Raw genomic sequence first — 27166 nt, 5'->3', positions numbered from 1 at the left:
ATCAATTTGACTTAAGTTGTAGAACAGACATACTCGCCGAACCTCGACCTTTCATCTCACTTTTATAATGTGCAATATATTTTGTACTCTTTTCTTCAACCCTTTGATAAAAAATGACGAGTTTCTCTCGCAACGAGTTCTCTGTGTAAAAGTCAACTTCTACGGGGGCCACGCCCACCGTAAAATTTAAAGCGTTTAGCTCTCATATTGGAGAGTCACTTTGAAAATCTACCGTATCGAGAAACAAAATAGTTTTCACACTTTCGCGAATAAATTGAAATATTTTCTTCTTCTTTGTAACGATCACGCGCGCGGATTGAGAAATGAAACAATCGGGACGTTTGCTTTACAATAAATCGCAAGACGAGGGGTTCATACGGCGAGTAAAGTCGTTAAATAAAGAACAGTAGACACGTAATAAATGAATACGTCCGTTCTTACGTGGACGAAAATTAGACATCCTGCGTACGGCTTTACTTGTTGCTTGACGACGAAAAGTAATTTCGTTCGGAGCACTCGTCTGATAATATTCGAATTTCAGAGGCAGAAACGCGGGGAGGGTTTATGCAACGACTTGCAACGAACGTTGAAACCAGGTCGTGATTCAAGAGTTGATCGTGTAAAATCAAACAAGCCTGTGGTCGGGCCGAAGAATTTAACCGGGAAAATGTCAATAAGCGCATCAAACGTACGCTTAACCTTTTCGAGTTAAAATTTTAAATTATCCCCCGCCTACTCTCTAACATTCGTCGACGACTCTCGGAATTTTTGCGCGACAAGTTTTCTATTTACCGTCAAAATAATCTGTCTTGAATACATGCTGCTCGAACTTCACCGGCAAATATTTGAAACTCCTCGGGGAATCGCTTGTTGCTCGAGGGGGCTGGCAATAAATTGCTCCTTCGGGCATCGATAATTAGTCGTTCACTTAACCGCGTAAGAACATTTGACAAACATGCCACCCTGACTATGGTTATTGTTTCTGTTTCGACAGGATCGCGACACGTTCTTTGTAGAGTCAAACACCCCAAAAAAAATTCGTATTGTTTTATTTCCAGAAATAGAAACGGACTTAGTGTTCGTAAAGACTTAAACACTTGTGGTTTATATAGCACATGAGCGAATTCTTATACGAACCTTATTTCGATCGAAAATATTTCGTCCCCATATTATTTTGGATAATCAACTGCACTCTATACCGTATAATGGTATTGTAGATTCTTGTGCAATTTTTAAAATCTTTAGTCTAGATCTTTAATTTAATAGCTCACTTTTCTTTTGCCAATAACCCACACTGAAAAAACCTGCGACTAAATCAAATTTTCTTGATTTACTATTATTAAATAAATACAGTTAAATATTATTAAAATATTGTTAGCGTTTTACGCGACGAAATATTATTTTCTGTAAGATCGTGGCTGGAATGTGGTTAAAGATATTTTGTCGAAAGAGATTGTCGGTTGCCACGTTGGAAAATAGAGGAAGGTAAGGAACTGTTGAAACCAATAAACTCGTTACATCTTTCTCGAATAAATTCTGGTATGAAATTTTGTAGTGAAATATTCGGTGGATATTGAAATAACTAAGAGAAATTTAAAGGATCTTATAATCAGTTTACCCGCCGAATGTAAAACGATCGAATTTGGAAAAAGTAATTTGTATCGATTCGAATATTAAATTTAAATCGATAATTTTGTATAGTTTTACATAAAATGTGTAATTAATTCATACAAATGATAACATTCGACGAAATAATGACAATTGTAGCGAGACTGTTGCGAAAATTATTACGATACGTAAATTAATTTTACTAATCTCGCCGGTTCTTAAAATAGTATTATTGCTTTCCAGTGTAAATTTGCACATTTAAATGAAATCTGTAATTTGCGTTTGTTTGATAACTGAGCCCAAATAATTTGCGATCGTAAAGGTATGGATTTGTGATCGTAAAGATATCGTCGTGCGGTTTCATTTAATTAATGTTGAAAATCTAATACAACATTTAAACAGTAAATACATAATGCAAAGTGTTTGCGTAATTGCGATCGCTAATTAATAGTTGCGAAATAGCACGTTGGTTAGTCATTTTTCTTTCCGATTTTACGTTTGATGAATATCCTACTTAAACTGCATTTCATTTCATTTATCATCGGAAATATTTCATTAACCTGCGGGATACACAGCGACGACGACGACTAAATAATTCAGCCCCGCATTCAGCTGCAAAACAAACGTGCGAATATTATTCGTCGAAAGTTCATATAATCGACATAAATTCGATCGATAACGATTCACTCGGAACGTTTCGATCGTACGATGCAAATGGAAAAATGAACTCGATACCTCGTACGACTTAATCGATTCCTTTTCGCATCGGTGTTTGCTAGCGAGAACGGGTATATTAGACTGCAAACTTTCTAATATATCGACGCTAAGTTCGTTTTAATTAGATCGACTAATTGCTTCGCGCGTATCATGTGTATTTCCTAATTAGGATAGAAAAGCGTGTACGTCTCGATGTTAATTACGAACGTTATAAATTATTCAGCATCTAACATGACTAAAATTCGTGGCGGAGGTAAATACGCGGTCGGTACGGCGATTCGATCGAACCGGCGCCTTTGTTTCGTGTCGCGTTGCAATTTCCAGAATTATTTCACGCAACATCGTTCTACATCGCGGGACGTCACGTCAAACTGCGTACGACGTGTAAAAATGTAACATGACTTGACAAATATTGCGCACTTATCACGCGTCACAGAGCACGCGACATATACGCGATTATATTTTTCCACGGGTTGCATAATCGAAATTAATGTCAATGCCGTGAAAATATTTGCTCACCAATTGCGGGTTTCTTTCACTCGTTAACAGGGAGCGGGAAATTCTCCACAAGACGATACTCGCGCGTATAATGTGTAACATCGATGATCGGTCAATACCGTTGCGAAAGATTTGCGTAGAAATTGTTTACCTTTATCGAAAAAAAAAGAACCACGGACCGAAAATAAATATTATCTATCGGGCATCTTTTTGTTTCTTTGAACAAAGCTGGTGTACCAAGGCTTCAAAGTTCCCTAGCGTGGAGGCGCAGCGAGGAAAACAATATTGGTTTTTACGAAATTCAATATCAACAAACAGTTTGCTAGGAAAAACGATAAATTCGTAAAGCGGGCGGACGTCGTTATTCATGCTCGAGAGATTAGATTTTTCGTTCGTGGCCCTTGTGCCCCCGCGACGTTACTTTGTTACACAACGATTCTTTAGCTTTGACTGTGCATGTCTTTCGGATCCGCGTGCTTTACGAGTTTACAGCTTGCGAGACTTGGGACGGAAAACTTAACAGAACCTAGATATATCAATGCCACAGACTACGGATAACCGTCGGATCTCAATCAGAAGCAAAATGTGCCTGATCGAATTATAGGAAAAATAATGGCACGACTTTCTGGATTACAGATCCGGATAAAGAATCGTAAATCAATCTTTTATCTTGCAGAATTATCTCGGATTGAAGTTACGTGTATTGCCACTGCACCGACAGAACGTTCGGAGCCACGGTTCGACAGATCTGAGAGATTTGAGATTAGAAATGCGTTTGATTTTTCGAGAGATCTCTATCGTTAAATGAAAAAAGAAGAATTAGGAGAGCGAGCAGTTTGAAAATTGTGATCCGACCTAAGCGATCCGTTCTAACAATTATTGTCAATATCTGTATCAGAAATTACTCTAGAAAAATAGTATATTATAAAGGAATAACATTTCGATACAATTGTATCGCTTTTCCAAAGAAAACGAATCGAATATATGTATATTTATAATGCACATCATATTCCTACTTATATTATTTAATCTACTTTTACGAATTTTTCATAACTTATCTCGATTGTTCACCGATTATAAACGGGCAGATTTTATTTTTCCATCGTTACCAAAAATTCGCGGAATCTTTTGAATTTGGACGATAGGCGCAATTTGCGTGAATTGATAATTTTTTTTCGTAGCAGTTTGGACGGATTCCAAACCGTACGGTGTAAAATATATTGGGAAGATCGTTGTATGGTTTCGTAAGTACACATGTACATACATATAACACACGTGTACACGTATGCCGCCATTAAGTCCGAAAGCGTTAACATAGTACTATTTTACGGCGTATCGGGTCAATCTAAATTTAAAACTGCGCCGGCAATTTCCCAGTCTTTCGACGCTATTGGCTCTTAAATCATTCTGGAAATTTCCCACTCTTTGAACGACAACAGACAAGAAAGAAATTACGTCGTTTCTTGCAGATAATATTCGACTTGTCGAAGGAACGTGGCCGATCAATCCTCAGATTTCTCTACAAAACTTTTCAAACCGCTCCTTAAGGAACAATCGATCTTTCAAAGGGACGAGGGGCGAAACTACCCCCTGACTCGACACTATGGACAATTACGAATTCATGTACCCGAAAAAAGTAGTCGTAATCCGTGGATTGTGTTAATAATCCCCGTTTAAATCTAATATTTCTATCTCGATATTGCGGTCCTTAAGATTCAATATTTAACGTTGCAGGATCAGCCGTTTGAATTGGAGAAAGATGGCGCGCCCGAGCTAAGAACACGAACCTTAATTTAGCGTACATTGATTCGTTTTTCGATCGCTTCGACTATTTCTGTTCGATGATTTCTTATTTTACACAGTGATACGAAGTAACGTACACGAATAGTCCAATAATTGGTAATTTCTAACTAAATATATCTGGAATTAAGTAAGCTGCGCATGTTTGCGTTTGAACGATTCCATTGGGTGCGTAGGTTAAAAATTAATTTTCAATTTCAGTTTCTCTGGCGCGGTATCGATTGTAATGTATATTTCTCAGCCGATTCGATCTAATCGTTATAAGAACGATTAATATTGATCAAACATGGATTTTATGGTTAATCATTTTTTTTTCTCGAACAAATAGAAAGTTTTTCTTAACAATTTTTCTATTTCTCTACTTGTCTCTATTTTTGGACATTTACACAATTACATCGTGTTTTTTCTAGTCTACCCTTGTATCTGAAGAGGGCTCTACGAAGAAAACTGAAACGTTGTATTACTTCGCCAATTTCAACACTGTCGACGTTGTTCGTTGCTCTAGAAGGGCTCTCGAAAGAGATTGTTACCTTCTCTCGATGTATTTTACTTTATTAAGCGAAGAAAGAAAGAAACGAAGGAAAATGAAACGTTAATGCGTAGAAGTAAAATTGAGTAACTTTAAAACCAGTGTAACAGGAACGCAATAAAAGAGTAAAGAGAAAAGAAAAGTTTCAAATGAGAGTAAATGTACGAATTAATAACTACATCGATAAGATAAAGAAATAATACAAGTTGGATTCAAATAAAATGAAAAGCGAAATACGAAATTCGGAGACAATTGCACCGCGAATACTGCGAAGAAAAAAAAAACGTATTCGTTGATAAATTATCGGAGAAAGAAATATTTATTAGACTTTCCAGACCACTTTCCGGTCTCGCGAGTTATCGTACATGAAAATTATTTAAACAAACTCGACGTTTCGTTTCGTATTTTAGGATCTCTTCGAAACTCTAAAACAGCGCTGTCCAAGCCTCGTGAGACCTCTGGGATACTTCCACTCCATCCTGAACGCGACCCTAACGCGACCTTAACGCGACCCTAACGCATACGTAGCATTTGTGAGCTTTTTTACGACGAAGACGCTAACTTTTCATTATTGTGCCTCTTCAGCGACTCGCGATTTCTCTAAGAATTTGGGCAAACCTCTCGTTGAAGAAACTCTTGCAAACGTTTAATAAGCCCGATCGAACAGCGCTGGTCCAAAGTGTAGAAATAAATATTAATAATTTCCATTGAAATCGGTATACCGCCGGGCGGAATTAAATACGTACAAGTGACAAGAAAGTCTATCCAATAACTCTTTGCCAAGTAAGAGAATTCCAGTTGCGTTTCACGGAACATCGAAGGACACTGATTGATGGCAAAGTCTATCGCGAGGCAAAATCGAACAGGCGCGCAACTGATCGCGCGAGAAACGACTCGCATTGGTTACTGGGAATCAGCCTTCGAGCCAATTGGAAAAGAAAATCGCGCTCGCGCGCGCGCGCGCATGGCGAACGAGAAAGGATGATTGCACGGTATTCTCCGTTTGGCATAAATCGGCATAAAGGATCGTAAATCAAGGGCGGTTAGGTTGGTCGTAAATAGCGGGATACTTACAATATACAAGCATAGAGGCATTGGCAAACCGCTCGTCCGCGAAAGTGGATATGACGCACCTGTAGTCGCCGGTAAGATCGATACCGGGCTTATTCAATTTCATGGCTCGGTACTTGGTGTACGGATCGTCGCTGGCTTCGTACTTCAGGTCGACGTACTTCGTCGTGAGCTCACCGGCCAAAGGGTCCCTACCGTATATCCATTGGTAAGCCAGTTCGTTGACGTTGAAGAACCATTTCACGACTAATCCCTTGCTAGACGTGTTCTGTAAATCATAGTCGCAGTCCAGGATCACGTAATCCGCGTCGCCGGCCTTCACCATTCTTGGTACGTTCACGCTTTTGATCTCGAGCTGCCAGCATTCTGAAACAGTGTACAACGATCGTCGTTGAGAAAAAAAAAATGGCCGTCTTCACTCTTTTCGCGCGTTCCCAGACGTCGGGAGAGCTCCCGCGGGTAAGGAACACCGACTGCGGGATGAAACACGCCGGTGAGTATCCCGGGCGGGCGAAATTCTTATCCGCGTAAAAGTTTCGAACAGCGAATAAAAGATGAATAACTTTCTTTGCGTTACTCGTTTATAAGAAATTGGAATTTCAATTATGGAATAAAATATATATAATATATATAATATATATATGGTGACCGATCAAAATTTCATCGGTCGATCGAACGAACGTCGCGTATCGTCCGTTTAGATTTTTGAGAGTTTTGAAATTTAGGAATTTTTTTATATCAATATAATTATTGGTTCAGGAAGAACACAATCAGACAATTCGCTTTGTGGAGACACTAGCGCGTTAAATAAAAGTACAAATAAAATATGTTGAAATTGAAAATTCAGAACTGACGTCATTTTAAAGCGATAACTACTTTTGGAACCTATATAAGGGTTACAAGGATCGACGAATGATGAACCGAGATTACATTTTTGTGACGGTGTGCCAAAAATTAAGAAAAATGTCAGCGAAGTAACCAATATCTTGTTTTCGTAAAATTCTCGTGATTTAGCTCCGAGTAGCTGAAACGCAGTATGAAAACAATTACGCGGTGCAACGGATTAACTGGCGGTGCACAGTGTAGTTAAATTCAGCATGCGTGCACTACTAAATAGTACTCGACCGAACGTACTCTCTACCTCAGAGAGAGAGAGAGAGAGAGAGAGAGAGAGATCGGCGCATTTATTAGAAAATATATTTAAAAATTTGCTCGCGTTTTAAATTCCTGAGCAGGTGAATAAATTTTATCTAGAATCCGGCAGCGTGCCAATCAAATCGTCTTGCGTGCTATAGGTTCGCCCACCTCCGAGACCAGACGATGCACGTAACGGTTAATGATGAATAAGAAAAAGCGTATTAAAACGTGAATGGAAATTTGTCGAAAATCTATCCGAGCTTGAAATTTCTGCAATAGCATGTCTACCAATTATAAAGAAGTTTAAGTCACAAATTATTCCGGCCGGCGTTGAACTTCGTAAATCCTCGACGTTTAAAAATTCAACGGTCGGCAAGCACGTCAACCAGGGCGTTAACTTACCTCGGACCGTACAATAGATTAAAAACTCCGCGTCAGAAATAACATTTTGCAACGTTCGAGGAAAGGGTGATTTTTCTATAAAAAGAGAGAAAAGAAAAGAAAAGAAGAGAAAAGAGACACCCGTCGATTTCCAAGAACGATTTTCCGCGAATCGGATCGTTGTTCTCTCGTTCGAAAGACGAGAACACGTTGTCAATTCCACCACATATATTCCTGCATTATACACCGGGCTACAGATACAATGTCAAGGACCCGAAATTTGGTAATACGAGAGGAAGTCCCGTAATTGTTCCAAATTTTAGGTGGTGAAATTGTAGATGAGTTACACCCCCACTCCGAATACGCCGCCGATGTTCCAGCAATTATTGCACAAATGAATGCATGCGACGCGCTGATAGGAAGCATTGCATAATAAATGGTGCGAAATGGAAATTACTGTTTAACTGCCACGGAGAACGTTATTGCGATATTGTTTCAACGAGACGGTTGTGTAATTATTCATCTATTGATCAATGTTGCCTTGAGTTCTCCGCAATGAATTTCACAGAGACTAATGTAATCCATATTTTCATCGATTCGAAGTTTAAATATCTGTGTAAAACGACGAGTTTCGACGCGGGTCGAGGAACAGTGTCGTTGATCTTCCGAAACTGCGACAAAGTTACGAAAGATTGTTCCGCGGTGTTACGCAACTAACGTTAGGATTTGCAAGTTGCAAAATTTCGAGCAACTTCGTTGGATAAGCGAACGAGCACCGTTCGATCGCGAAGAAGGGTGAAAAGAAAATTCTATCGGATAATTAAATTTTACACGTCGAAACGAATCGACGATGTTTTGTATTTTGCGTTGATCGTTATTCGTTAAAAAAGTGACGGTTCTCTTGGTCGTCGGTTTAATTAAATTTTCGGGACGGTTCCTTTTTCCTCTGTCGTGCGGTGTAATAAATTCAAATTTTTAACCAAATTCAACGGTTATTCAAACTTCACTGAATAATTTATTTTACCTGCAATGAAGGGCATGGTATGTACAACGAATGAATACTTAACGATACTTAACATTTGCATCTTACTTTGGAAATTTCTGGAAGCTGGTGCAAACATTTCTGCACAGTTCTTTAGTAGCCGTATGAAATGAATTTTAACTACCTGTTGGCGGCCATATGATGGAAATATTAAGAATAAAGGAGTTAAATTTCGCTTACTTTAAAATATTCCGCATCGAGGAACGAGTACAGACTCCGGCAAAATATTACCGAACGAATTCGAAAGATCGTACGAATTGTCACGACTGCGACAGAAATTACTTACCAGGTTAAAAACAATTTAGAACGTAAATAAATAATCACGGTAGATTCGAACATTTAACGTAAATTTTACATTTTAAACGCAAACAAAAGTATTCCGTTTAAAATTGCGTGTACGAAAGTAGAGTTTAAGAAACAGACGATACCGATACCACATTCTTTATAGAAGAGATATCGATATTCACCACACCTAAGAACACATTTCTTTCTCTCGCCTGACATTAATATGCATCCGGCCATTCTAATAATTTAACCTTTAAAGGGCCTATAACTCTGGAATATCAAATCAAAGGTCACCGATGGTACATGATAAATGTCCGGAATGGTGTCCCTCAGTGGCGACACATCGTCTTAAACGACCCCAGAGTGCGGTTATTACATCGAAAACCATCGAAAGAGCACCATAATAACCCCCGATAGATCGTTTCGCCCATTCACCCTTTCGAACCGTGTGCATTACGTATGAAATATCTTTTAGTACCGTCTCGATTAAAGGAGACAATTAAACGATCCACCCTGTACACAGATACAGGTGCGTACGAACGACAACGCGCGCGCGTTTCATCGAAAAACTGTACACCTTAACATTTCCACCGATTCGATTTCCATTGGTTGCAGATATTTGACGAAAACCGTGTTCGTGGAATCGTGCAACGTGAAACGGAAAAATAAATAAAAAATAAAAAAAGGAGACGAAAAAAATAGAATCGAAGCAACAATTCGAAAAAGCACGAACTGGCGCGCGCGCGCATACGTAAGCGGGGACCGGTTTTCCAATCTCATCAAAGATGCAAGCCGGCGCTTCGAAGCCACGTACCCGACGTTATTGCAGCCACCGTGAGAAGCCACTTCGTGCAGCCGCAGTAATTACAGAAACAAAAAGTAAAGGGGGCCGACGGTGATAATTATGAAATATCGTCCCGCGAAAGAAACTCTGCGCTGCGACGACGATGATAAAGAAAAAAAAAAAAGGAATTTCCTTCGCCGGGCCTCTCTCTCTCTCTCTTCTACACATCCCCACCACCGTCCCTACGCCCAACCCACCGAGCCCCCTCTCCGTCCGTTTGTCCCTCTGGCCGGCATTTTTTTGCGACGCGTAAATACCGGACGCCGGGTCTCTCACTTTTTCGCGTCCAGCTGCAAAGTTTTCGGAACGGGAGAGGGGATAGTGGGGCAGGGTCGGTAGGGGGCGGGGACGGGTAGAAAAGCTCGTCGCTTTGTCCATGACGAAAGTTGGTGGAAATTTATGGGGCGGGTGTCGGGTGCGGCGTGAAAATTTTCACTTTTCATTGGGCCACGCCACCGAACTTATACACAAGAGATATCTGCGCGCTGACAAAAGTTGGGATTTCGGGGCGGGGGAGCGAGAGTGGGGGGAAAGTGGGTGGAGTGCACCGCGGGGCGGAGTGGAGGGGAGGGGAGGGCTCGACCGCGCAACTACGTGGAAATGTTCAGCATCCGTGGCGGTGGGCACGGCACCGTTGAAATTGTGCATGATCGTGCCCTTCGGCCATTTCCGTTTGTGGCCGAATTTCTATTCTAATCTTGTCGGCGCCGCACAATGCCCCACGAAATGCAACTCCGGCTCGAGATTTTTCGAACGAACGGCGGAAATGTCTTCGTGATTTCGAAATAGCGGTGAGAACGAAAGGGTTGGAGAACGATCGGGGAAATAGAAAATAATGTCCGGCCGTGGAAGGAACGTGTCGACGGCGAGGTTATCGTTTCCATTCGATCGCGTTTACCCCGATACTTGGAATAATGAAACGATGTTTTAAATCGAAGCGCCAATAGGGCAACGTAGCGCAAATTGGACCCGCGCCAACGTTCCCTCGGATCGCGATATCGAAAATATTTGTACAGATCCTCGTTTTGTATCTGTCGGCCGATACGGTGGAAAAAAGTTACTACTCTCCGATCGATTTTAACGACAATTTATAGTAAAACAAAAATACCAAATTTTCGTTACTCAATTTGAATCGTTGGCTTTCGAAATTGTACCGTAACCGAGGAATGCGATACGAATATTTTTTTTTCCACCGCGAATATTTGTCTATCGTAGAAAGGTGTAAAAATTTGTTCGAAATTATTTCATACGTATACGCAGAGACTTTTGAGCGTATCTATTACCGTTTACTTTCATTGGCGCGTTTATGTATATATCGTGCGTAAAATCAATTCGTCGATACGAATATTGTCTCGTAAAATTCTACCTGCCTGTTCCAGTGTACACACGCATCATAATTCGAATAAACATTATTTCGTAAGTTTATTTCATACGAAATTCTACTCCGCCTCGCTCGACGGAAGGACTTACGATGCTCGAAGTAGTTGGTTGATTACACATGCAACCTACTTCGTCGTTCGGTAAGACATTCGATATTTAGAGTGTTGTTTAACTTACAATTTTCCTCTGAGGCGGTTTGGTTAAGATGAATTTTGCATAACGTAGCTGTAAAGCGTAACGAGGTACGTTCTTATAACTTATGGAGACATTTTCCCGGGCAAAGCGGAAGGAAAAAAACACGTAACAGACGGAAAACTTTTTCACGCCATTGTATGTCGGCGAACAGCCGGAAGGAGATAACGAAGTAAGTGTAATTATAAAGTATTACGTCAAGTTGCTCCTGTTTTCCACGAGTCGTGCGGCTGCGCCTCGCGGGTCAATTTTGACGCGTTTTCGCTTTGCCGGCTGACTCGCCACAGACTTTATCCCAAATGCATACCCTCATTCGTTCCGCGCGAGCGCATACATATTTTCCCAGGTTCAACTGGACGAATCCTCCAGCGTAGCTTAAAACTAACAAGGGAAGATCCCCATCTCGAGGGTTCAAAAAATGATAAAACATCGAGGGTATGTAGAGGGTGAGCCCCCGAGTTAGTACACTATTTGCCGCTTGATACTCAATTCGCTATAAGTGGACGAGATCAGCCTCGGAGAAATATACTCTTCGTCTTTGTATCGGTACGCGCGAACGACAGAAAACACGTGAAAACTGTGTAGCGGAAAAACGATTTAATTTGGATAAAGTTACCGGTCGAGAACGATTCTGAATGCGAAGTTGTCAAGCCACGAAACGTATAAAAAGAGTTTTCACCTGTAGAGATAACAAGATTTAATACATCGTCCGTAACAAAACTATTTCTTATTATTTTATTCTTTGTTCTTCTTGTTAAATGGTAGCACACTACACGTATTCCAAACGTTTCGTAAATCGGGAGTTTCTCTTTCTATTCGTCCGCTTTCCCGAACATTATCACCGATCGTAAAACAGGAAACGAGCATCGAAATTAAATAGTCGAAATAGAACTATTGCGAGTTTTATTCTTGTCGAAATATTATTACAAAAAGGCGATGAAAATATTTACAAAAAGTGGTACCGCGCGGCTAATTGAAACGCGTCGTTTTTCATTAATTAGCCGCGCGGTAAAATGAGTTTCCGCGAGCCAGAAGTGAACTCTCGGTGCAAAGGAAATTCTCATGCGAGGCTCTCTGTTAAATCGTTTGTAATTTCTGTTTCATGCCGTGTTTGCAAATAAATCGTGACGTGCCGCGGAAGGAATGGCGGTAACTTCGTCAACTTTGATTGAGAGTCTCACTGGCCGCGCACAGTTTCAAAGGACGGGGCTACATTTTCCACGGAAGGGTACAAGGGTCGTTGCTAACAGGCCAACACGGTCCAAATCTACGTGTCTGTGCGGGAGGAGTTTGCAACAGCCTCGTCATGCATCGCGGACAAGTTGTTCGGAGGATGATCAAGTTGAAGAGTGTCTGTCGTGTATATTACAAATTAGTGTCTCTGGACAAGTACAGAGTAGTGTCAAAGAACGCCCGGCTCGGCTTTAATTCAAGATTCAGCGAGATTCATTTCCGGTTTTCGACCTTGCGTAAGTGCGTCCTCTCGTTTGTTTCTGTGTACCCCGAGTTGAACCAATGAACGTTCATGTTGAACATGCAATACTCTCGTGACAGAGATACGAACGACTAGATAAATGTTTACAAATTGTATTCGCAAGCTGTTGATATCTTTGTAGTTTGAAACAATTTAATAGTGCGTGTTCGACGACGAAATCTGAACGATAAAATAAAATTGCATTTGAACGTAGTCGGTGCATCGTTGCCCGTTCGTTGAGTCAAGAGAAAGAAAATTTATGAAGCTAAAGAAGAAATCTCTCGTGAAAATAAGTTCCACGAACCCGAATCCCATTAACTTCAAATAATCGATATTCATTTGTACCCGTCATTCTATTCACCGATCATTTTAGACTTTTATTTATTTTCATTTCGAGCGAACCTGAACAATGAACGACATACAATCGTATTATAGGTACTAAAAGTTCCGTGTTGGAAAACTGTTTCCTAACATTGGGCACCATCCATTAATACTCCGAAGTTCTTAAAAGGAAATGTCAAGAATAATCGAAAGATCGATAATATGTTTTATGAAAGATACAATGCTGCACGATAATATTTGACCTTGTTTCACTCCTCTGTCTACAGTGTTGTCGATAACCATATAGATACGATTGGTGCGTCGTTAAATATCTCGATAGGGAAAAAAAAAAATCGGAAAAAATTGTCGAGAAATTTGAAAGATCAACAAGTTCTCGTAGCTCGCGTGAAAATAAAAATTGAAGGTTGGTAAGGGGTGCAGATGAGTGGTAAGCACAGCAAAGCTCGTGCGAGATGCATCCAATTTCTACGCGCGATTGCAAGAATGTATCCCCGTTTCATCGATGTCGATGCTCCACGACGATGATAATAACAGCGATGATAGCAGCACGGGTGTTTGTTTAGCCGACAATACAGAAACAATTTCAAGGATAACAAAGGAACGGAATTACATCGTTCAACGGTTGATGGAAGCCGAGATGAGAATAAAGCGGGAGAAGAGTAAATCCCGCGCTTCCCCGTGCCGAAGCGTCTACGACGCGTAAATTGTTAAATCGTTTAAATGGAAAGCTGAGAAAAAATCACTTGATCTTCGTGACGTAAACCAGGAAAGACAGACGTTGTTGTTTCATGGAGTTCGCGAAACGATTCTTCATCGCGTCATTGTACGGTACTCGTGGACGATTTCTTTCGGCTTTATCTCGCATTTTAACAACGTCTCTTCCTTCGAACGTATCAGAAAATCGATATTTTTTTCATTTATTACTCGTCAAGGTAACTAACTAGACGGTGTACCGGTAGTTTCAATGAAACAATACCGTAAAGATTCTCTGCTTCCACCGAGTAGAATTTTTATAAATCTGTAACGATTGGGCGACATATCGCTGGCTATTGGTAAACGGTTGAAAGCAGTCTGTAAAAAATAATTAAGGGCGAATAAAAAAAATAGCAAGACCGTATGGTTCGTTGTTAATATTCTACGGTGAACGTGCACAGTAATGTTTCCGTCGTAAACGGCGTTTGTTTGCTTTATAATGGCGATCTATTAACATACCACTACGCGGTTAGTTCAGAATTTCAATAGGTTGTACCGGAATATTATTATTCAGAAAATCCACCGTCCGCGTTGTACGCAAAATAAAATCTCGAGACGCTAAAATTAATTTCGTTTAAATACGAATTGTAAATAAGGCCGGCCGAAAGATTCGGAAGACACTTTTCCATTTCGCGCGGAGCTTTACATAATCCGTTTAATATGTAAATATTTAGCGCAGTGCCGAGATAAAAGTACGTTGTACAGTTACGAGAATTAAAATTACCGGTGTCGTACTTTTCACCGATAGCGTCTGCAACGATAGTCCCATTAAACTTACCGTGTTACTAGCCTGTAAAAAGGACTACCAACAAGATCAACGACAAACAGAAAACACGATATATATCCACTGTACAAGTACAACTGTCTCGTCCAATCAGATACGAAGATTCCAAGGAAGGATTCTGGACTACTTCGAACTCACCCGACCGACTCTCGAGATTTCTATATTATCTTCGTGCCAACGTCTCGGAGTATTTGCCGCGAAGGAAGAAAAACTCTCGTCTAAATAATACCATTAACCTGGAAACGAGGGGATTTTCTTCTCCATGGGCAAAAAGGCGAAGGAATGGAAAAATCCGACCGGACTCGAAACATCGAATTACGCGAGAGATTTCGTTTTTTTGTGAACGATGAATCGCGGGCACGCGTATTGTATCGAAATGACATTACATTTTGACACGTGAACGCGATGAAAGAGCAAGGAGTATCTCGAGTACGCAGTCAGGCGAGCACGTAACGACTAATGCTTCTTGCAAGACGAAGTACTGTAAGCTTGCTTTACAAGGCTACCGATAAAGGAGTTTCTTCTGCTCTGTTTACCGCCTCTCCTGCTGCACGACGTTGCATGAAAACCGGCATTTCACCGGGAACGATAACTTCGAACTCCGTGACGATCTTTTCAGCGATCACGAAACCGAGGGCATTCACGACTTTAATGCGAGCGCTCGTGTAATTCCCGATCTTCATGACTGTGACATTAACGACGCGGCTTACGGGCCGAGCAACGACGCGAATCAATGTCGCGCGTCTCGTTGGGTAATTATCGTCACAATCGGGCCAGCTATCGACTGGCGAGAACGCAATCGCTGTTCAGAATTGATCGACGATCGCTCCGCGCAATGTTCATCCGCGCTCAGACAAACGAATTCGCGACTACTTTATGGACCGTTTCGATCCGAGCTTCGCGTCCTCCCGCAATCTCGACTTTTGTACATCGTGTCTCCGCGACAATTTCGGATAATTCACACCTATTGGAAAATTTGAAACCGTTACAAATTTTTACCAGGTAAGAAGTACGATACAAAAGAGTCAATTATCCGATCAATTGACTCTGGAAGAATATTATTCGTTTTTACGTTTCATTGAAAATGATTAACGAATGCATCGTGTTAGAGGATTAAGCTTCGAGAGTATTTTATCCAGGAATTCATTGATTATTTGATTACCAAATCCTCGGACAAGGTATTATCAAATATTAAATCTATTACGACTATTCCGGGGTATAAGATAATTTGGGGTACAATTTTTTAATTTCTGAAACTTTGATGAGAAACTTTACCGAATACAAAAGAAGAGACGGTGTACTTGCATAAATTGTAATGCGAATAAGAGATTAGAAAACATGTGTCATCGAATCGAAGACGATACATAAAAAATTATAGAAATTTGGTTCTTCTATTTTTTTGTTCTTATACACCATGAATCATCCAGTTACGGATACGTAGACATACTCGTTATAATTTTCATTCTTGCTTCTAACACTTCGGTCTCTTGGTCTCGAAGAAATGAAAAATTGTTTCCCAGGTTTTACCATATTATTGATTATGTTAATAAGGAAACCCCAGGTTCTTAGCGTCTCGAATGCTTAAAACGACTATTCCAACATTGTGTTTATTCATGGCGAGTAATATCATGAATTCCATCGAGGAGATTATTGTGTAAAACAACTTATCGAAATTAATAAGAAACTAACAATTAATAACGAGACGATACAACTCTATTCGAATTTAAATCCACTCTCGTTGATCGATAAACAGAGAATTACCCACAGAATCGTTCCCAGCGTATACAGGGTGACCCATTTTATCCCACGAATGCAATTACCTTCTACAGTGTTCGTTACTCAAAAAAATATTTCGAATGGAACTCGTTCCGTTTCGAGGACGAAGTAATTTAACGTAATTAGTTTCTTCGCGAATGAACGCATAGAGGACACGCGAAAGTCACCGATATTTTTTTCAAATCATATATATTTTAACGCATTGTTAATTCCCCGTAAGAAGGGGTACCGAATGCACACCAACGCTGTCCATAAACGTATCACCCGATACCTTGGTTCGCAATACCGAAATTAAAGTATCTCCTAAAGTGCTTTTTATCGTTAAAAATTGTTCGAAACATTTTCGAGCGAGGAACAGGCGGATAATCGAGCGATTATAGATTAAAATTGGTCGCACTCCCGTGGACGTTCTTTATTCTCTCGTCGTTGGGCAAAAACACGATCTTTAGCGTTTAATATCTCCGAGAACGGTTCCGGAGTCTGCGTAAATATTCCAGGGCGGCACCGAGTCTAACAGTTTCCGTTTCTCCGTCCACCTGCGCAGTTTCATTAAAATGGGGGTGGAATGGAAAAAGGTAACGCGACGGGTACCGGTGCCGGACGAAAGAAATATCGAATCTCGTAACGCATACGCTAATTACAAGCCCGATGAGTATCGCGCCGGTTGGCTCCCAGCGACCGCCGATAAAAAGATACTCGCCCGGCCGTGAGGGTCGGGGGATGCGCTAACGATAACTGTACACGATTTCCTGGAAGCATCACGATGCACCGGTTCCTCCCTCGTATCTCGCGCGGCGTTCTCCGACTGCGTAGACAGTTTTCGCTAGATCACAATCACGATACCGTCCTCAATTATGATAAATTGCATATAATTATGTCGGCGGCCCCCGGTACGCTTCACCAGCGAACTGGAGCTAGGGCGGCACAGGGTAGTTTGTCTGGCTGATAAAAGGGTAGACGAAGGAAGGTAGACACGGGAATGAACGATTTGCATGCTACCAACTTAATCAACACCCACACCTTATGAACGATCCTTTACCACCATCTACGAACGAAGGTCTCCTCGAACAAGCCTTATCGCGATACGAAAAATGGTCGAATGTCATGCTCGCCAATATTTTTTCCTCGGCCTCGGTTGGCCCCGGTTATGGCGAGAATCTCGCGCTTGCATCACGCTTCGAAACAAAGCCTCCGGATGTTTAGCAACCACCGTCACTGTCCACTCGTACATTGTTACGAGACGTTCTTCGTTACGTTGCGTACCGCGCGCGTTTCACGTCGAACGTTCGAACGATGCACCGCGATGCACCGCGATGCACCGCGATGCACCGCGCAGGACCGAACGGAGAGCTACAATTACGTTTGAAAGCCAACAATTTTTCACCCGGTGAATGGAATTCTAGGAAGTAACGGTCTCGTTCTTCTCTTTTGTCGCCAGAGGGTAGTGGGTAATTCAGACGCTTAGATTTGAATAATAAGGCGCCACCGGTGTTATTAATAGGTAATAATAGAACGCGGATAGTCGTTACTGGCGATTTTCGAAGCGGTAATTTTATTCCGGTGTGAAAATGCCTTTTACCGAGTGAACGGCCCCCGATAAATATGGCATTCTAATAGCATCGTTTGCGTCCGCAAACCTTCCGTATGTGAATTTATTTATTCGATACTAATCGCTCAACAGCGAAACAAAAGTACGAATTAAAGTTCGAGGATAGCTTCCCGGTGGCGGATAAATTTTGTTAAACAATGTTCGGTTTACCTTAGACCGTTCGCTCGGTGAAATCCATTTCCTCGCGGGGACGTAAACCGGACGTCGAAACGTAATTTATTATCGCTCCCATATTTCTCTTAATGGTCGTTATTTTTCTATTTTTATTCGTTCTCTTTCGCGTTTCCAGCTCGAAAGGAACGTTCGACCGATACTCGTTCTCAGGGACAGGTATAATAGCGAAATTTATTTAAATTGTTTCGTTCGATAGGTTTGCTTTACGATCTGTTACGGTACTAATGGAGAGTAGTTTAGAAATTCTCGAGAGGATCCCGGACTAACGTCCTTTCAACGTTTCTCGATAATTTTGTTCGTGGAATGAAAATACAGGGGCTTGAATAGTATTTCGGTCGCTTCACGGAAAAGCTACCGATCGCGGTTGATACAGCCGCGTTCAATTTACGTGTAAGAGAAAATATCTACGTAAGCACGTCGAAGCCGAGTCCTGAAAACTGAAACTTACCGCAAAGTAGCTCGAGGATCCACGAAGTCTGAGAAATTCCACTGGAGCTTGCTTTCTCGTCTCGAGAACGATACGAAACTGGACCTTCTTTCGACATCAAAGTGTATTATTGATGCTCGTTTGCAATTGCTTCTAATGTCGCGGAAAGAGACAGAGTGAAAGAGAAAGCGAGCGAGAGAGAGAGAGAGTGAGTGAGAGGGACGATAGAAGGGAAACACAGAACTCTGTGATTAGAGGGACTTCTCAGTTGCATTCAACGTGTTCCACGGGGTCTTGAGCATCTTCTACAAACTACGAATACATAAGTAGGATGCGCGTTATTTCCCAGGACTGAATGATTAGAACGGTACGTGATTGCGAGTCGTTAGAGGCAACCTCGGTGATAAAAGCTATGGAAGCAACGAGACTACAAAGCTCCCGTCCGCGTCAAAGCTGATAGTTACACGCGAGTTGACATTTTTTACAGATTTTCCGCGTAAGATGTCCCTCGCTCGGGTCTATGACGTCGAGAGGGGACGAATTCTCGAAGGGTTTGAAAAAGTGCGCGCGTGGCCAACGTGGAATCGTTAAAAAAAATCTCTGCACATTGTATATCTCTGGTGCGAATCTTGAGATTTACGTCTACGTGTCTCGAAACGTTCGATTCTTTCACCGTTTTTGTTCAGTGTCGCGAAACGTGGGGAACGAGAATGAATGGAATAATGTTAAAATTATACACGACGTTTCGAAATGAACGGCGCTACCAATCGGAATACGATCGTACGTATAAAAAGGAATGGAAAATGTGGAATAAGAATTTTTCGCACGGAACCTTGTTTTCGAGAAAATTAATCTTGAACCTTGTCCGGAGCACGCGAAGCGCGCGTAAAAAATCAAAACCGATATTCTCGGGAACGAAGCTCCGCGCAAAAAAATTTCATTCCACATTCACGACTTATTTTTAGAATACGTAGAATGGTTTTCTTTTTCGGTTGCATCACTCGTTCCGAGATATTCTATACGCGGTGGCTTAAATAAATACATTATATAGGGCAAGGCACCGACAAGGGCCGCACATCCCTGTGGTTTTTGAGAGTCGCAGAAATATTACGAAGAATAAAGTTGGTTCAAAGGGGGAAATACGCGATATAAACTCGGAATTTTCAGTACGAAAAGAATTTCCTCTAATGTTTAAACTTTTTCATCGTGCCTGACCTAACTTAACCTCACTTTTGCTGAACCACCGAAAACACTTCAATCTGTTGAATCCACGAGCACATGGACGCTTCATTGTACATACACATTAACGTAAGCAGAATGGGGGAAAAAACAGCACGATGAATTGCAGATCAAGGTGAATTTGCATCGCAAATATCCGCAAAGCATTTTAATTTACGGATACACGACCCCGCTGATCACGATTCTATTAGAATCTTTCCGATTCGCCGTAATATTGCCGAATACGCTCGACATTTTCTGTGATTATTTTCAATTAAACATGTATCAACTGTTTCGAACGAACCGAAGAACAGTACTTTTAACGCGATTAAATAATTGCTCGATATTTACTCGTTGTTGCACAATCTCTTCGGAATAACATCGATCGTGTTCTTCGATCCCTTCTAACCTAAACGATTTCCTTTTAAAAATTTTCAATTCGTTCCCTCGTGTTTGTATCTCGTCGATTCGATTCGAAATATTCGATAAAACATTTTACAATATTGGGCATTTCTCGTATGATAGGATCAGGGTAAAAATCACGCGAAATAGAATCACTGTTAACACGCCGTGTCGTGTTCGTACTACAAACGTGTTATTCACGAATATTTTTATTCACGCCTAAATCCTACGTTTACCAGCTCGACAGTGTTTGAATATCTCACTATAGGGGTTGCGAGCATACCAAAAATGTTCCGGCAGCGAGTTTCGCTTCGTTCGAGAGGAAAAATTTAAATTGTCGAAAAAATCAATCTGTCGAACAAACCAACGTTCGCAACATCCGTCTCTGAAGAGGCTTACGTAGGAGTCATTGATGTCGGGTATGGTTCGCGTTACTTTGACCTGATTTCTTCGAACCTTTGCGGAGATGCTCGCACTTTTCCATCGTGTGACGAAAAATAAAGGATTCCGAAAGCACGGTGTTCACAATTACGATATCGCGGGCTTCGCGCCCGTCCGTAAGCCTGTGTGGGAAACGAAGGTTTAAATCACCTGACACACAAAGATGACAATAGCTGTATTTTATCCCGGGTCGGCAAAATATGCACACCGACGAACCATCAGGAACTGCAAAGCTCGCCCTTTCACGCGACTTTTTCTTTTATTTCTTTCCCTTCAAAGCCATCGCTTCACGGGATATGCATGTGTACTTCGAGGAGAGGATATTTTTCATGTAAAGCATTCAGGGTGGTTCGGCGCGAAAACCTGGATCGCGTAGAAACCGAGCTATTTTTCAAGAATGGCTTGTAGAAAACCGCGGCGCTTACAAGTGAATCTTTTTGCGCTTCGCGGTATTCGATGCACGAAATTTTTGTACGATCGTATCGCGACAGCCGTGGACTGGAAGGAACGGAAAACGGATTAGTCGATCGAACAGAAAACCGATAAAATTAATAAAGGAACGAAGAGCGAAATAAATATATCCAACGAATATTACAAGTAATCTCGTGGGTAGGATTGACACTCGTGGTCTCTTTTAGACGAATCAAGATCGAACTATTCTTTATTGCTCGAAGTAGAATATTTATTCGTCGTTGAGATCCCTTCGATATTGATTTTGAAAAGATCCGAGAGAGATGAAGTTTCAATATAGGTAAACTAAACTTAGATATCGGTAGTACTTTACAAGAAAGAAGTTAACAGATATTTTAACAGATTGTTATAAACAGAACAATTAATATGGATATTTTCTGTACAATACTTCGAGTTAAATAACGCGTATATTTGCGGTTAGAAACAGTACTTTTGCTCACTAGCGACCACAGTTTACTTCTTTAATATACACATATACGTGCACTGAAGACGTTGCAGAAAAAAATAAAATGAATAAATAACGGCAGAAATTAATGGTTAATTTTACTGTGATCTCTGGTGTGAAATCGACCGGCGGTAAATCTGGTCGAACAGTATGGCGCGTCGACCGGCGCTTATATTTGAATATCGATACGTTCGAGCAAAAGAACTCGTACGGTAGAATTTGGTAGAGTTTTATTATCATCGAAACTGACTCGCATCGAGATTGAAAATGTTTCGTCGACGAATAACTGTTCTTTTATAAATAACAAGGGATCGTTTGATTCGGCACGAAAATCAGATCGAAAATAATCTTTTTGCGTTCGTGAAATATTAATTTACGATACAATTGTTAATATCTTCGGAACGCGTTCACATCATCTTGCCTCTGTAGATTTTCGTCGGTAACAACGATATCGAAACTCGGTACTTATTTCCTTCCATTATCTGCGGGACTTATAATAGAAATCGCGATAGCGCGGCTCGCGTCTACGCTCGTGATTGAAACATACAAAGATTCGACGCAATTTTCCGCAACATCGAGAAACAGGATTCGAGAGTGGCTTGTTCACCCCTGACGGGAATTTATAAACGTATTTGCATACGCAATTTTCACGCTTAACCTCCTGGAAACGGGATTGAATTTAAGATAATGGCGAGCCGAATATGCATGGATTCTTTTTACTGACCGCAATAATAAATCAGGGAAAGCAGTATTCTAATATCCCGCCTCGACTTATCCGTTTCCTGTCTACTGCTCGGCTCGTCGTTTTCTCATTTCGCCAGCCGACAATTTCTACGACACAGCTGTTCCTCATCATTTTTCCACCGGATTAAAGAAATAAACGCGATAACGGAAATATCTGCTTCGGAAATATCCGATCGTAATTATAGGGATAGGTGAGAAAATGAGGGTTTCCACGCCGAAATTGGTCTTCCAGGTCGAGAAAAAAACGTTCTTTCATTTGCATCGTATCAGGGAGGAGAAAACGAAAAGAAAATACGAAGGAACGAAAGAACGATTTATATCGGTAAATGATTTTTCATCGAGCATTTCTTTGTCATTTGTTTCGGTCAGTCGGTCCAGAAGACGCGACGTTTGTGTTGTTTCGTTTCTTTTAATATTTAAAAACGGTTACGAAAATATATTTAACAATTTCCGCCGTTACTTTGCATATCATTATTTCCGGTTGTAAATTATTACTTCATACGCGTACACGCGCCCCAAGCAGTTTCAAAATCGATTTTTTTGCGAAAACAAAGTTCAAATTCGACTCCTCTTGTTTATAATAATTTATCGCTCCCGGCGCGTATACGAAAATATGACACGTAGCGTTAATTCTTTGTAATTGTAAATAAAATCCGGACTATTATGTATTTTATACACTTTTGCGTGCTTTTTGCCAATTAATTCTTCTCTCGCGTACAAAATCTCACAAAAGATCAACCGATATTTCCAACGTCGTTATTTTCATTGTAATTAATTTGCTTGTGATATTTAATAATTCTATAGAAAAAACATGTTTTCGAGAATTACACAAAAAAGGTATTTTATACGGGGAACCGCAACTCCGTACATAACAGAAATATCTCCGTTATCCCTCTTGAATCTTTTCCTCGATCTTGCATACACAATTCTCGTGGAGCTCTCTGCAAACTTTTCACGAAGTCTACCGTATTATGGTAGAAGGTAACGAGAAAATAATGTAGCACGGATACCAAAGAAAAGTGACAATGTTTCGAGACTTAAAGTAAAAACATTGAATCGAACCGAGTTCGCGAACGCATCGGATTGTATCGTAACTTTTCGAGGCACTCGCTCCTTTATCCTCGAGAAGAAATTCCTCGTTAGTTTGTAACTCGGAGAAACACCAATCTAATAAACAGTTTCGCATAAAACTTTCGATCGATTGAACACGATTAAGAATCTTTGCGATTTGTTACGATTTTATATACTTCCTTCTCGTTATGTTACCGATACACGTCCTTTTTCGAGGACCTCCGTTTCCTGAACACTCCGATGTAAAAACGGATTCAAGTACCGCGATTCCAGAAGCGGAGTTAAACTCTTCTCGTTAGTCCGCGTTCAAAATCGCACAGAATCGAAAACGATACATTAGTCGCGAAAAGTCATCCAATCGATGCTGACGACGATTACTGTTCTCAATTAACGACAAAAATGATCTCCATTTACAAAGCCTTCGTATTATTCGTCGTTATTCCCGGTATTCTTACGCAATGAATCACTCTCAGGTGTATCCGGTGGAAGAAATATAGCGAGGGTATGAAATCAGTAAAGGTTGAAGATGGTAGCGTACTAGAATGTCGGGGAATCCCGACATCAAAGTCAAAGGTCCCAGGGACGAGTTCTGTATCCTCTTTGGACACCGGTACATCAAGAGCTTAAGCACACCAAGGGATAGGTGTTGCGAGCCCGTGCAGCCCTGTAATCAGTGGCGAAAAATGCATTTGGAGGATTGTACTCTCAAGGGTATCGCTTCACGTACCACCTGAGCGCACCTCGAGTACCCCTCTATATACGTTTCACCAAGTATACATGACTGATCGCTCGAATGAGAGGTAGGGAAATTCCGAGCGTACCTTAGAAACGGTCTCGCAAATTGCAATTCCACGAAGCACACAGATTTCAGTTAAAAATTACCGACGAATATATACGTTAATGTTTATCGAGATACTAGAAATATTTTCACCATTTCTCTCCATCAATTTGTAAAACACCCTTAGATTACAATAACTACCATCTGATTCTTTTTTTTAATACGATAGAACCTCGGTTACCCATAACCTCGATAATTGTACCGGAGCCTCGTTCGTTGCACGGCGTTGACAAGGGGAAGGGATGGTCGCTTAGCAACTAATCGACTTGGTGGGGATAGGGATTACTAGTGGCCACTGATAGAGCATCTAAGTAACTCCTTGCATCGGTTACCCCGATTATTGCACGAATCTCGACTGGTAGCCATTGACAGAGAATGTAAGTAATTCTCTCTCGTTGGATTGGTTACCCAAATTATTGGACGAATTCGTTGCAGAAATTGTTCAACCCTGTTTTTCCGCAATAATCGATACCCAACTCTACCACGAATGTTTGTGAGATTTCTACCAACAAGTAGTTTTCTCGATGTCGTGGAATTTTTAATTTTCGATGCATAAATTGATATCACATCCCTTCGGTGCCATTATTATTCGTACCAAGTTCACGATTAACGATTCGTTTTTAACGTCGCGGAAGGAAATTCCCGTATTTCGATAAGAAAAGGGCATACCGTGTTCGAATGATAGCCGACCATTGTAGATCGGATGGGGCATTCGGATAACGGTCGTTCGTATAATCGAGGTTCTACTGTATTTAATCACGTCCGGCTCGGACGCGGGAAAAGATTACCTGGCCAGTGGCCTGTTACCATTTTCTCGCGTGTACGGTCACGTGCAGTCTAAATTGCGTTAGCTACACCCCCTCTTGATTCCCCTATCCGCTGCCAGCACGCGTGTGCAACTCTTGTCACACCTATTCCCACTTTCTTGTCGTTGGGCTCGTGTTAATACAACATGGGTGACAATGTGCTGACCGTTCGACCGAGCGCGGATTTCCGTCACGTATTGTTTTTCCGCCAATCGCATGCCTTCTGCACGGGCGTTCCGCGTTCGGTTTCAAGCTGACACGTACTAACGGCCGCGTTAATAGTTTCGAACCGTACACGGTTGATCTTGCCCGGCCACGGTGGTCGCGAATATTTTTTTACATTCCGCGGCCTGATCGATGGTACGTGCCCGAAATCCTTGGAACGGTAATAGTTATTCGACCGCACTTTATTAAGCCGTTTCGGTTCTAGGGACCGTGATCGACGAATTCTTTACAGTTCACAGCTTTGGCGAACCGTGCACCGATAACTTTCATCAGTTTTTCACATTAGTGAGACGAGCTGGGACAAGCTGTAGGCGTTCGCTCGTAACAAATTTCGGTAGAGATACAATTTTTTATTCGCAAAGGAGGGAAAATTAATCAGAACAGAATTGTAGACGAAATAATATTTCCGATCTTTTCACCGTGGTTTAAAATTAAGTAAAAGTTAAATTTTGATTGGTCACGATGTCGTGGATTGTCCATAGAATCGCAGAGATTTATTTCTCGTTTATTTCTATTCGTGTTTCCGAACATTAACGGAGGTAAATAAACTCCCTAAATTTTTGAATACCCTTCTATATTTCCAACCTATTACACGCGCCTATTTTAATCTTCCTTTTTTCGAAATAACGATTTCTCTCCGGGTACTCGTAAAGCGGTAATCACCGTGTATCATAATTTCAAACGTAATAATTCGCAACGGCAAAGAAGTTCGTTACCATCGTAGTTAGAATTTCTGCGAGCGTGAAATTTTGTTACGGGTTGGCGAACTTTTCGCGTGTTTTGCGTGACAGTCGGCAACAGTTTTGCGGGAGCTATTGCGTGGAAAATGAAAAACCGAGATTGAATACAGCGTTTAGATGCACGTTCAGTTTTCAATACTGATCTGACTTGCAGAGATCTGAACAGTATTAAATTTAGCTCGGACCTTAAGTTCGGTGGGTTATCCGTATGTTTAATTCATAACCGTAGCTATCGGCCGATAGATATTTAGAAATAGTTTGCGGGGAAGTTCGTATATAGTGGTCGCTTGTTATGGGTACGGAACAACTTGTTTATTCTTTCAAAGCGTTCCGTTGCGAGTTTCTCTAAAAACTGGGATTCAGTCACACACTATACTGAATTACGTTCTATTCAATATCATCGTGTGCTTCTGAAAGTCTAAAAAATAATAAAATACACGTCCCGGGCAATACATTCCATCTTAAGATATTCAAAGTTAACAATCTTTAAGTCTCGTAAATGTAAGTCCAAAAAATGCATATCGGTTATTAAATCTTCAACACGTTCCAAGATTCGAGAAACGGGATACTTCCCCGAATTTTCGTTTCAATTCATATCCACTTGCTGTAAATTGTATTCGATCACTGTCGAGGAACAAGACGAAAAAATCGAACACAGGTCCCTAATTTGAAGTAACAGTGGCGGAGCACCGACCAAAAAGAAAACCGGGTCTCTTTAATTAATCACGAAGAGCAGAGACGTCTATTAAAACGAAATCCCCGCTGCGGTACGCACAGTCTACCTGCGTCACAGTCAGGCCGACCGCGTCAACGATTAATTATTCTTTCGTTCGTAACCGAAGGAATTAATCCCGCCGAAGGAACAGTGTCGCGAGACGTTGCACGGTGTTTCGTTCAATGAACAAAAATAAAAGTCCGAAATCTATGAATCACAGATTCTTC

General features: G+C 41.1%; 1 protein-coding gene across 3 annotated transcripts in view; it reads right to left on the bottom strand.

Annotated features, from left to right (window-relative positions):
• Nucleotides 1-27166, bottom strand: part of LOC143146674 (uncharacterized) — a 498267-nt gene that overhangs the window by 26613 nt on the left and 444488 nt on the right. For all 3 annotated transcript variants that reach the window (XM_076311168.1, XM_076311169.1, XM_076311170.1), the window contains exon 2: nt 6227-6589. In XM_076311168.1, coding sequence (XP_076167283.1) covers nt 6227-6589 — 363 coding nt within the window. The remainder of the gene's footprint in view (nt 1-6226; nt 6590-27166) is intronic.

Source organism: Ptiloglossa arizonensis, chromosome 5 (assembly GCF_051014685.1).
Source record: "Ptiloglossa arizonensis isolate GNS036 chromosome 5, iyPtiAriz1_principal, whole genome shotgun sequence".
NCBI lineage: Eukaryota > Metazoa > Arthropoda > Insecta > Hymenoptera > Colletidae > Ptiloglossa > Ptiloglossa arizonensis.
This window is presented reverse-complemented; position numbering and strand designations above follow the sequence as displayed.